Consider the following 12,417-nt stretch of genomic DNA (forward strand, 5'->3'; position numbering starts at 1 on the left):
AGTTATCTAATATTTGTACCCCACATGGGCAGCACAGACTGATGATGAACTCTGGTTACGTCCGCAGGAGCTTGGCACTCAGAGCCTGGGATACTGCACCGACTTCCAGGCAGTCCCGGGCTGTGGCATCAGCTGCAAAGTCAGAGGTGTTGAGGCCATCCTGGGCATGGCCGAGGAGGGTCTCGATAAGCTGGACACTAACAGGAGCAGGGACAGCAGTGCTTCCATGGGAGATAACGCACTGATCACGTTCTCCAAATCACATGGTATGTCTGCCCCTGAAGTGACCGCCAGTCACAATGAGAGGGCTAATGAATCAACAGTGCCGACCACTGTAAAGCAATCCTATTGGACTAGGAACAACAGAAAGGTAGATTTATGGCAGAAGAAGGCAAAGAACACGAGGGCCAAAAATGTGCCTTAACAAAAATTGAAGCTCTCTCTTTCCCCTACTCTCAATCTCTCTGCAATTCAGAAACTTAAATAAGAATTTAGATGCTACAGTGATGGGTACTCGAAAAGTCCATACAATACATAGGCAATAAGGCATAGCCAGCAATGTCCCTTTTGGATAGAAGAATGGTCCAGCAGAGAGCAAAGTTTGCCAATTAGCATTATCTTCCCATTTAGAGCAGTTACCTTTAACATATGTTATCTTACTGCTCCTTTTTATATCCTACCCTTTAGTTCCATATTAACTTGGACCTTTTGTCTTCTGTTCATATATCTCTCAAGGCACTTACTTTTAAAAATAAATCTATTCAGCAGATGCACAATAAAGCATGTTATATCTGCAAACCGAGTTTCAGTGCCTGATGTTTTTGATTAGGACAATACATTTGTTTTTGTTTCAGGCTCTCTGGAAGCCACTTTGCTGTTTTGTAGTGTAGGAGAGAAAGAAAAAGTATTTAAAGCCTTTCTTAAGAAGTTAATCAGTTCTCTTCAGAAGATTGTGGCTCTCCTGACCTTTTTGAGAAAGCTGTTAGAAAAATTAAATAAAATAAGAACTTTAATCATCAGAACTGTGCCATTTGTGAATGGTGTTAATGTAATATTTTCTCACCTGCTTCATACGGCTCTTGTGAAGTTGGACTGAATTCATAATGAGGTGCTCTACAGACTGTTTCATTGTTAGAACAAAACTACTTTTTTCTTACCAGAAATAGCCTTTATATTTGAAAGCAGTCATTAGCTGTGAGAACAAAGCAGCATGGCATTTATGAAATGTGCATACTGCACTTATCCAGAAAAACAATGCCAACTGGCAAAGGCGAATACAGGCAAATACTTCCATTAAGTTCATGACGCAGTTCTGTTTATAGACGGGCAGAGACTGAGTCTTGAAGGAGAGAAGTTTTATGAGGCTGTCTTCAGGTAGTACCTATGCATTTGTGTTTGGCCATGACAGCAACACTTCAACAAGACTAACTCTGTTTGTGTCTTGGGTGTGACCACTGCCAGTCCGGAACACAAACAAAAAATTAGGAAAACCTCTTCAGAATATCTTTCTATAGCTAATGCAGCCTGACATTGTCATCTTCAAACATCTCTGGCTTGTGTTCACTATTTCTGAGTTGCTCATTTTTCTTTTTGTCTGTGCACAAAGGTCCATCAGCTTCTCATACATACTCGGTGTTGATTGGAAATCGTGAGTGGATGCGACGCAATGGCTTGCATATTGCAAATGACATAAATGATGCGATGACAGATCATGAAATGAAAGGACAGACTGCCATACTAGTGGCTATAGATGGTAACTGCTGTTCTTTGGAGTGACTTAATAAATATCAATTGATCCTACCATGGGATGGGTAAAAACAAACTCTGGAGCAATTGATCAGTGGCTTTGTGTCAAGAAACTACTAATCTTTTAGTGCAGAACTGCTTGTGAACTGCAAAGTATCAAGGTGTTCTTAAAAGAAGCTTTCACCTCAGAACAGTGTTTATAAGATTTTCTTGGGTAGTTTTTAATTTAAGTATTAATTTCTGAACCTCCTGTTGTCTAGGCCTGTTGTTCAGAAAAGCAGTGCCAGTGCAGTGCCATGTCCCATCCTGACTTTACATCACTTAAATATCACACACCAACCTATTGCATCACTGATTTCAAAACATTTCATGAATAAACATGATGATTCGTTAAATCATTCAAGTATAATAGATTAGACTAAATGAGTTTTGCCAGAGGGGTTCTGTTCTGTGCTATGCAGAAAGACATCCCAGACAGTACCTTAATATGAGAAACTGCTATAACAGCGATAGATTGCCAGTGCATCTGTGATCTTGAAATGGGGCCTCTGATTCAATTACTGAATAAATATTCTTGGTGCTCCTCCACAGCAATTTTGAGAGGCATTTGCATGTCTCAGCCTGGGCTCCATCAGCAGTCCAGCAAAATCAAATGCTCTTGACATGGAAATAAGGGCTCTGATGTACAGCTGGCGTTCCTATCGCTGCTAGCGATAGCGAATAGAGATACAGGGGTGCAAAACCTGCTTAAGTCCTTACTTTTGAAAGGTAACATGCAATGATAAACCAATGTGAGATTTTTGTAAGTCACGTGAAGGAAACGTGGATACACCTTCGAGTCAATATGTTGGAAGGCAGGTGCAACACTTCTGTAAGAAAGTAATTAATTATAATAGAGATCCAACCCGGAAAGATTAGGGGACGTAAAACCAGATATTCTATATGCTTCCTCCTGGAGGATTGGCTTCAACATCTGACCTGGGCACAAATACCAGAACTTTCTCTGGCCCACTATCTTATTTGTCCATACCATAAAACCTAGAAGTCAGGCATATTTAAAAGCTACCCTCCTCTTCTCCCCTTCCTCCTGGTCCCTAAATTTCAAAGGTGTTTGTTGTTCGATCTGAAACAGGTAAATGAGAAAAGTGTGTGTGTGTGTGTGTGTAAGAAAAAGACCATAGCTTACAAAACTGTAGACAGTTGTTCAGGCTTATGAGTGTCAATGTTGCCCAGCATGTGTTATTTCACAAGCCACCAATGGTATGATGGAGGGCAAGTCGTGTTCTCTTGCTGCCATTTTGCCTCCCACAGCTTTCTCTAACAGAGGACATTTCTTTGTGCAGGCATGTTGTGTGGAATGATCGCAATAGCAGACACTGTCAAGCAGGAGGCAGCCCTTGCTGTGCACACACTGAAAAACATGGGAATAGATGTGGTGCTGATAACGGGGGACAACAGAAAAACGGCAAAAGCCATTGCTACTCAGGTATCTGCTTCTTTGCGTTTCAAAAAAATACATGATGATGTTCTAAAACTCTGCTTACCCCAGTGAATTTGGAGCAGGAGCTCAGAGTTTCCCTGGATACATTAAATGAAGACTAACTTTTCTTGAATTGGACTGAAAATCAGGTCAGGTACAATGGCATAGAAAAGGCCAATGGCTGCATTAAGATCCCACTGAAGACAAGCAGTCAGTACTTCTCCAGAGGTACAGTGTTTCTTGCAGTAATTAGTCTGTTGCTGAACTGAAGCCTCCTGCTTCCCTTCACTGAAGGACAGTCATATTTGGTTAGTGACAAAGGAAAGTTCCTTTAAGGTCCAGTCCTGTTACCAAGAAGGGAAGTGGGGATCTTTAAGGGTGACATAGTAATAACAATAAGAATTACTGTTAAGAAGCATAGCAGTCTAAAAGAAGCTGGGTTTATATGAGATTTCCTTGATCTCAAACTATGAATGTTGCTCCAAAGGCAAAGCCAAATTCTCACTCTACCTTACTACATTTCCACCCTCTCCATCTTAATTTCCCTTTTTCCCTTTGCATCGGTCTACTTCTAATCTACCATGTGCCACCTTGCTTTCCTAAGGTATCTGTCCTTGTTTCGGCTGGGATAGAGTTAATTTCCTTCCTAGTAGCTGGTACAGTGCTGTGTTTTGGATTTAGGATGAGAATAATGCTGATAACACACTGATGTTTTAGTTGTTGCTAAGTAGTGCTCACACTAGTCAAGGACTTTTCAGCTTCCCATGCCCTGCCAGCGAGAAGCTGGGAGGGGGCACAGCCAGGACAGCTGACCCAAACTGGCCAAAGGGATATTCCATACCATATGACGTCATGCTCAGTATATAAACTGGGGGAAAGCTGGCCGGGGGGGCCGCTGCTCGGGGACTGGCTGGGCATCGGTCGTCGGGTGGTGAGCAATTGCATTGTGCATCACTTATTTTGTATATTCTTTTATCATTATTATTATTACTACTATTATTTTCCCTTCCTTTTCTGTCCTATTAAACTGTCTTTATCTCAACCCACGAATTTTACTTTCTTTTTTCCCCGATTCTCTCCCCCATCCCACTGGGGCAGGGGGAGTGAGCGAACAGCTGTGTGGTGTTTAACTGCCTGCCGGGTTAAACCACAACAGTATCCCACCACACAGCTAACTCAGTCAGCACTGTGGTATGCACGTTCTCACATGTTGTGAGGTCTGTTTTGTTTCTCAGTGTGATGCTTTAATCCTTCTCCTATTTTGATTCACGCTTTCGCTTTTGTGTTCAATTGTGGTAAAGCACGTTCCCACCCCACCTTTCTTTGTTAAGAGAAGAAGTCTTTCAGAAACAAGCTTCGATTTATGGTTCCAGGCACTCAAGTGAAGTTTTCAAACAAGCTTAGTCTGTGCCAACCTACATTTTCATTGAATTTTTGGCACTTACTTCCTTTTCAATGGAAAAATGGTAAGCCAGTCCTAAAAACTTTTGAAAATGTTACTTTTTGAAAGATTTTGAAAGGTTATGGCCTCAAGTTGCGCCAGGGGAGGTTTAGATTGGACGTGAGGAAAAATTTCTTTACTGAAAGAGTGGTTAAACATTGGAACGGGCTGCCCAGGGAAGTGGTTGAGTCACCATCCCTGGAGGTATTTAAAAGACGTGTAGATGAGGCACTTAGGGACATGGTTTAGTGGGCATGGTGGTGTTGGGTTGACGGTTGGACTCGATGATCTTAGAGGTCTCTTCCAACCTTAATGATTCTATGATTCTATGATTAAAAGAGAGCTTCTACCTTATGTAGTGAAAAGCTGATCTCTGCCTGGTGAGGCAGCCAAACCAGGGGCATTATACCAGCCCTTTTTTGTACACCCACCTGTTTTTCAACTACAGCGCTAAAGCCATTGGTAGCAACTCCATATTAGTTGAGATGTGGATGGGTACAAGCGTTTAGCCAGCCATCTGCTTTATTTTCATCGTTTCCCTGAGACTTGCACATACTTGGCGTTTCTGTGTTTCCCCTAGTGTAACTGCCTGATTATACGTGGTTCCTGTGTTGCATTTCACTGAAACTTTTATTGGTGCATCAAGCAGCGTGATTAGCTGAAAACTGGCTCTTTTAACCATCAAACCTTTATTGCCAGGGCAGTAGAACTTCAGAAGCCCTGCAGGGCATAACACTAAGGGCAGAGCATGGTTTGCCAGCATCTCTGCGGTAAAGATGGAGGGGGCTGTAATCAGTCCCTTTCTTGTGCCAAAGGCATGTTGCTCTTCAGCTTTCTGTGTAGCTTGCAAGTGTTGCCTCCACCAGCATCAGTTTGGTTGATCTTCCTTTATTTCCCCTTCAACCAGAACAGCAAATGGCTCTTCCTTTTAGCATGAAGCATATGACCAACTGGGTATGTTTCTTTCTTTGTATGTAGGTTGGGATCAAAAAAGTCTTTGCTGAGGTTCTTCCTTCTCACAAGGTTGCAAAGGTCCAGGAGCTCCAAAATGGGAGGAGGAAGGTTGCGATGGTTGGTGATGGAGTCAATGATTCCCCTGCACTAGCCAGGGCTGACGTTGGAATTGCAATTGGAACAGGCACCGATGTTGCCATTGAAGCAGCAGATGTTGTTCTTATCCGAGTGAGCACTACAGTTTTGACCTGTCCTCTTTTAACACTGACACTCCTCTTTTTGGTTTGGTATTCTGAAGACTGCATGTGGAAAACTTTCAATGCTCTTCTGTCTTGCAGAATGACTTACTGGATGTAGTTGCCAGTATTCACTTATCAAAGAGAACGGTTCGAAGAATACGAATGAATCTGATTCTTGCCTTAATTTATAATCTGCTTGGAATACCCATAGCAGCAGGTATGTGATTGCTAGAGCTCAGCTTGTCGAAGACAGCAGCACAGTTGACTCTGTGGTGCCTCTTGCAGGATTTCCTGCTCAAGGAACCAAAGAGAGGTTCCTAGACTATTTAAAACTTGGCACAAGGAGGACAAAATAAATACTTTTTTTTTTTTCATGTTGTAGGAAAAAATCTTTGTTCCCCAAATTTTAAACTCTTAGGAATAAATTCTTATATGATGAAATTAAAACCATGCTCTTATTTCACATAGCGGTACTTGGGGTTTAGCTTCTGTATATTTAAACCCAGCTCTAGTCAGAGATACCATCCCAGTTCTGGGTGCTCCCTCTTTTATTCACCCTGAATCGCACATTTTCTCTCCTACTACTTGCATTCTCTCTGCTTCTGTCAGATATCTTCTCATGCTCCAGATTCCTCCTTAAAACTTACTTCAAGCATTCCTCTTTATGAGTAACTTCTCCCTCCTTTGCCTGGACTATTGCCTTGTCTTTCTGTTGCTTTTGCTGTGTTTCATATGTGCAGAATAGCTGGAAGGGACAAATAGTCTTACCTTGTGGCCACAGTCTTGTAGCTGAATTGGTGCAAAGGTCATCCCTTGCAATGGAAGGGGCATATTTAAAAATAAGTGAGTAAATATATATCAGTCTAGTTTTGTTTATGGAGGTCTCATCAAGTCATGTTGTAGAACTGCTGATTTGTTCTATGATATGCAGGGTCAGAAATGTCTGTATTGGGACAGGTGGCTCTGGCTGATGTCCATATGTTTTTTTGCTAGGTGTGTTCATGCCTGTTGGCCTTGTGCTTCAACCTTGGATGGGATCAGCTGCAATGGCAGCTTCTTCTGTGTCTGTCGTGCTGTCTTCCCTGCAGCTGAAATGGCAAGTTGTCTTATACTCATCAGTTGGGGAATAGTAGGCAGCACTGCTGCTGGGACTCAAGTGAGACGTTGCTTTGGGCTTTGTATACCTAAAAGTATCTGACAGTCCTTTAGGTTGGGGCTGTTCTGTCTAATCCTTGGCTCCAAAAGAGACAGATGTCACTATTATGAACACACCTGGACTAAGACAGTACTGAGCATTCTTTAACTAGCAGCTAAAAGTGTGACTGGATGCCACCTGGGCACCTGTGTGGGAGATCTAGTTCAATACCAAGTGAGGTAATGATCAGCACTGGTTTTGCTGTGAATATCAAGTGAACAAATCATTCAAAAGGCAGTTCTCCATAATGTAGCAGTAGATGTCTTTTTAAAAGATTTGTACCCTTTTTTATTTTTTTTGTCTGTTTAATTTAGCCAGAGAGAAACAGAGAAGCAGTGTATTTATTCTTTTGCACCTTGCTACAGATAAAGTATGTTGCTCTATTTTTTTGGAAGCAAACCAATTTCTGACCTATAACAAGATTTTTCAAATTCTATTATTTTTTTATGCTACATTTTTTGGGTGCAGTTACAGTGGACCTGTTTTTAACAGCATTGTGAGCAAACATCTTTCAAAAATAAAGACTTTTTACAGTGTCTGAAATTAGTCCAAACCTTCAGATATTCCTACTGTAGCTGGGGGTCTTCTGTGTAGTATAGTATAGTACAGTACAGTAAAGTATAAACTAATATAGGAAATCTGTTGCTGCATCATGATTCTGATGCTGCAAATGCTCAATGAGACCACAGTCATTTACATTTACTCAGAATAAAAACTACATACGTGCTCATGTCTGTTTTCAGAATCAGCCCTACCACTACAGGATTTTCATCCTAAAAACTTACTGTGTGTAGTTATCCAAAGGATGAGAAATTTCTATAACGGGATTCCTTATTCTCCGATTCTTTTGATCTTGTGCTGATTACATTAAGTATCAGACGCCATTGTGGTTATATATTGAGAACCCCCTAAAACATATTTGGCTTCAGACTTATGGGAGCTGTATTACAGTATACTCTGTAGAACAATAATCTTTCTTGAAGATCATCAGCTGAACAGAACTTCAAATTCCAAAGAACACGATAATACATATATGTGAAGAAGACCATGCATACTTGCCATTGCTGGGCTTTTTTTGACCTAGAATACGTTGAATCAGAAAGTGATTTTTGGGTCATCAAGTCCATTCCCCTGCAATTGTCTACTATGAGCCCTTTCGTAATTCAGCAAACTCATAATTTTTCTTAAAGAACCTCACTTTGAGAGTCCCTCTCTTTCACTGTTGAAATGTCTTAATGCCGTGTGACCAGTACTCTTAGCCATTATCATTGTGTCTGAAGTGCAGGTAACATTTAGGTTGTCAGAAGTTTCTGTTTGTTCTAATGCCGAAGATGCTTCTACACATTGACCTCTTGGTACTAAACATCTTTTCTCTTTCTCTTCTTAGTTATAAGAAGCCAGACACAGAAAGTTATGAAGCACAAGCTCAAGGCCGCATGAAGCCACTTACTCCTTCCCAAATCAGTGTTCATATTGGAATGGATGATAGGAGGAGGGATTCATCCAGACCGGCTCCATGGGATCAGATTAGCCAAGTGTCTCTCTCTTCCTTGACTTCAGACAAGCTGCCAAGACATAATGGTTTTGTTGAGGAGGAAGAGGACAAGTGGTCATTGCTCATGAATGGAGGAGATGAAGAACAGTACATCTGAAGCACTGCATTCTTAGTACAGGAGGAAACATTCCTCCTCACCGGTGACGGGAGGGACTGACTTAATGTCGTCAAGAGCTCCAAGGTTGTAAGTGAAGTCATTTCTTTAGCTCACAAAACAATTGCTACTCAGCTCAATGTTCAGTTGTATGGACTGTGGATTTTTTTCAGGTCACCAGTTATTTCTAGTCACAGAAAGAATCTGTGGCTCTACAATGAACTGACTCCTTTGCACACAGCAATTAGTGAAATAATGTAAAATTGTAATTTTCAGAGTCTAAAAGAGTTTCTCTCTTCTAGACTGTTTGCTGGGCACCAAATTTCATACTTTTCACTCTTTCTGACTTTATTCTTTCAAGAGTACATGAAGCAAAAGTATTTTCAGAGCTGCCAAATATTAATTTCTGTGTCCAAGTGAAAATAGCCACGGCATAAGGAGCTCTGTGATCAGAAGCTGTATTTTTACACAGAATCCTAACTAGTCACGTCACTGTGAGAGCAGTTTGTATTCAGGATTCATGTGCGTCTCCTTGGACCAAAAATGCTTTGGTGTTTCACTGACTATAACTCTCTGAAAGGTCTCTTTCAAAGATTTTCACTTGCTTTCAGGTATCGCATCCTTTTGATGCACATTTCCATTGCTAAAATTGTTCTGTCATTCCCACTGCTCTCCTAGATTTTCTCTTTTGCTCCATGTGAGCTCTTTTTTCCCCTTTCTTTGCACAAGATATCTTCTATGAGTTATTATTATGTTTACAGATATTCCTGTTTGGGACAAACTCCTTTAAGTCACCAGGAACGTTTCCGTTCCTGTTGAAGTTCACAAAGGCAGAGCAATTCCTGGTCCAAGTTAGCATATCATTTTCCTGTGGATACCTTGCAGGACCCCGTAAAGCTCCTGACAATTGGTCAGTTGTATGTCTCTTCCCTCTGACAGAGTGAAGAATTTATGCCAGTGTGAGCGAAGGTGGTATTTACCATGGTGTGACTGGTGTGACTCCAGCATGGCTGAATGGAGTGAGTTTATTGCATAAGTTAACCCCAGCTTGCTGGTTGCTTAAAATGGAGCCAAAAGTTTAAATGGTAAAGGTGGAAAAATGGCCTTAAAATGTGGGGCTTCTATTTGCTATCATAGAAATAACATTTTCTGATGACAGAAGGACTTGAACTAAGATGATTTGTAATAGCTTGAATTTTAATGTAAATTTGTATTCATGTTTTTAATTGGTTTTAATTTTCCTTTTTGCTCTAGTTTCATGAGAAATCAAGGTGCTGAACAACCCTTTTTTCACTTTAACATCTTTACCAAAGCTTGCAGTAACTTTATCACTGTGAATGTCAACTTCATCCCTGAATGCTTTTTAGTCAGGACAGTAGGAATCAATGGCTTTGGTGCACTGAATCTGGTCCTGGGGTGCTGCATTGCTCAACTGTAGGACTCTGAAGCAAGCAGACCGGAGTTTTATAGTCTAATCTAAAAAGTGAAAGAACAGGAATTACCGTGCTAAGCAATGTGAAATAACCAGTTAATTTCACTGACTTAAATACAGAACTGTTTCCAACATGGGTTCAAATCCTCATCCTCCTCCTCCTAATATAAAAATGAAAAACAGGTCAGAGAGAAAAAGAACTGTGCTTAAAGCATTGAGCAGGTCTTCCTATTCTCTCTTCCTCTTAATATTATATTTGAGCTTTCCTTAGCAAACATGGACAGCACTGTCTTAAATATAATTAAAAATCAGTTTTAAAACTGTAAAATCTCTTTACATTACTTCCATAGCACACACACTTTTCAAACATGCCATAGGTTCCTCTACATATCCCTGTGGGGAAGATGGTCTACTGTTTCACTGTTTTATGTTTTCTTACCAGTGCTTACAGTAAAAATATTGTGGTTTTTTTTAAACAAGCAAATAACTTTGTGTCTTTGTTTTTCTTTTTTTGGAGGGGTACAGCAAAAAAAAAAGAGCATAAGCAGTGATTGTTGGATTGCAGGATACATATGCACAAGAGAGATTTTGTGACTGCTTTGTGATCTATTTCAGGCAGGATATATAGCAGGGAAAAAAGAGAGAGTTTTGTATTGTATGTTGAGGCAGGTGAGGTTGCAAGCATGTTGAAAGATGGAATTAGGATTCAAAATCATCTTGAGAAATTGGACAGAACTGACAAACTTTGCAAACAGGACAGAGGGAATTAAAGGTCAGCTTGGCAGAAGAAGGTCAGGTAGTTGGCGAGCATTCATTTTGTGACTCATTCTAACAACATAGTGATGCTGCAAAATCAACAGAAGCATTGAGATGTATAAAGACTGTATCATCCATATGACATGAAATACCTCTTCCTGTTCAGCTCTGGAGAGGCATCAGCTGAAGTATCAGGTCTAGTTTTATATGTCATACTTGTAAGGAAAAAAACAGAGACAGTTCAGAGAAGAGCAATGAGATTTAACAGAAATCTAGAAAACATGAGAACATAAGTACACGAGAATGAGAAATATAAGAAGATCATCGAAGGAGTTTGGTAGGTTTGCCTACAGAATACTCAAAGGAAATACAATTCTCCAAACACAAAGAGAACAATTTATTCCTTTCATCTTTTAAGTGTCTTTTATGTTCGTGGTGGCTAGAACAAGAAATAATAGGCTTATTGAATCAAAGAAGATTTAGATTAGTCACTAGGGAGGAACCGTGTAACAGGGAAGATTATGGAGCACTGGAAGAGATCGCCAAGGGGGGCTCTTCGGATGTGCATGGCAATCAGGCACATATCTGATGAAAATGCGTTAGCCAGAGGTGAATCCTGCCTTGGGGCCGGTGACTGCCCTGGACAGTCTCCTGATCTTCTCTCCAGCTGGCCTTTCTCTTATTTCTGTAAACGTAATATGAACCGGAAATTTATTGGAGTAGAGGACCAATCACACTATCCTGCTCTCAAGAGGTGCCAAAGGACTGGAAGAAAGATTGGCTTTGACTTTATTTAATAACTTGAAATGAACTGGAAAATATGTTAAGGTTTCCTAACTATGTTTGCATAATGTCTTAGGCCGTAAACTGCTGTGAAACTTGCATAAATGCCTATAAGGAAGTTAGAATAGCTACACATAGCCAAGAAAAAGAAATATAAGTGCTAGTCCTGACACTTGTGATCATGTGCTCTTGTTAAAGCTGAGCTGACTGGAGGGGCGTACGAGATGGAGGACAGCATCTGCATTTCTGCATAATATAATTATAAGCTTTCCTTGCCTTCATTGGGACCATCTGCCTGCAGAGCCCCCGGCAGAGCAAGGTGCTGGCCTGTGACTGGTGCTGCTCTGTGCTATGAGCCAGGTCCAGTAAAAGGGCTGGAGGAATGTGCCCGAGAGGACAGGCTCTTGGGGTACTCCTTAAGCTCGGTGCCCTGGCCACTCGCCAGTACACCACGCTTCTTCTCTTTCTCGGGACTGCGTATTTTGATGGATTAGTCAGTGTGAAGGAGCTTTTCAAATCCCAGTTTTGGTCTTAGGTGTCTACATTCTGCACGTTCTCCCAGCATGACTCAGTTACTGCTGTTCTGACCCTAAATGTTGATGTATCTGATGATTTACATGGGATGTTTAGTTATTTTGCCCTGAGAAAAGTTCGTGAGTCTTTTCCTGTAACTTTTTTTTTTTCTTTTATGAACACAAAAGATGTCTAATGAATCAGATCTTTTACTTTGTCTTTCATGTTA

The 12,417-nt window shown here is 40.8% G+C and overlaps 1 protein-coding gene across 1 annotated transcript in view; it reads left to right on the forward strand.

Annotated features, from left to right (window-relative positions):
- The window catches only part of ATP7B (ATPase, Cu++ transporting, beta polypeptide), a 23,980-nt gene extending 14,995 nt beyond the window's left edge, over nucleotides 1-8,985 (forward strand). Inside the window, exons 14-20 of the mRNA XM_009319971.1 lie at nucleotides 68-218; nucleotides 1,616-1,753; nucleotides 3,090-3,232; nucleotides 5,646-5,849; nucleotides 5,960-6,077; nucleotides 6,854-6,956; nucleotides 8,443-8,985. Of these exons, the coding sequence (XP_009318246.1) occupies nucleotides 68-218; nucleotides 1,616-1,753; nucleotides 3,090-3,232; nucleotides 5,646-5,849; nucleotides 5,960-6,077; nucleotides 6,854-6,956; nucleotides 8,443-8,707 (1,122 nt within the window). The 3' untranslated portion in view covers nucleotides 8,708-8,985. The remainder of the gene's footprint in view (nucleotides 1-67; nucleotides 219-1,615; nucleotides 1,754-3,089; nucleotides 3,233-5,645; nucleotides 5,850-5,959; nucleotides 6,078-6,853; nucleotides 6,957-8,442) is intronic.
- The last annotated feature ends 3,432 nt before the right edge of the window (nucleotides 8,986-12,417 follow it).

Source organism: Pygoscelis adeliae, unplaced genomic scaffold (assembly GCF_000699105.1).
Source record: "Pygoscelis adeliae isolate BGI_AS28 unplaced genomic scaffold, ASM69910v1 Scaffold32, whole genome shotgun sequence".
In the NCBI taxonomy this organism is placed as follows: Eukaryota; Metazoa; Chordata; class Aves; order Sphenisciformes; family Spheniscidae; genus Pygoscelis; species Pygoscelis adeliae.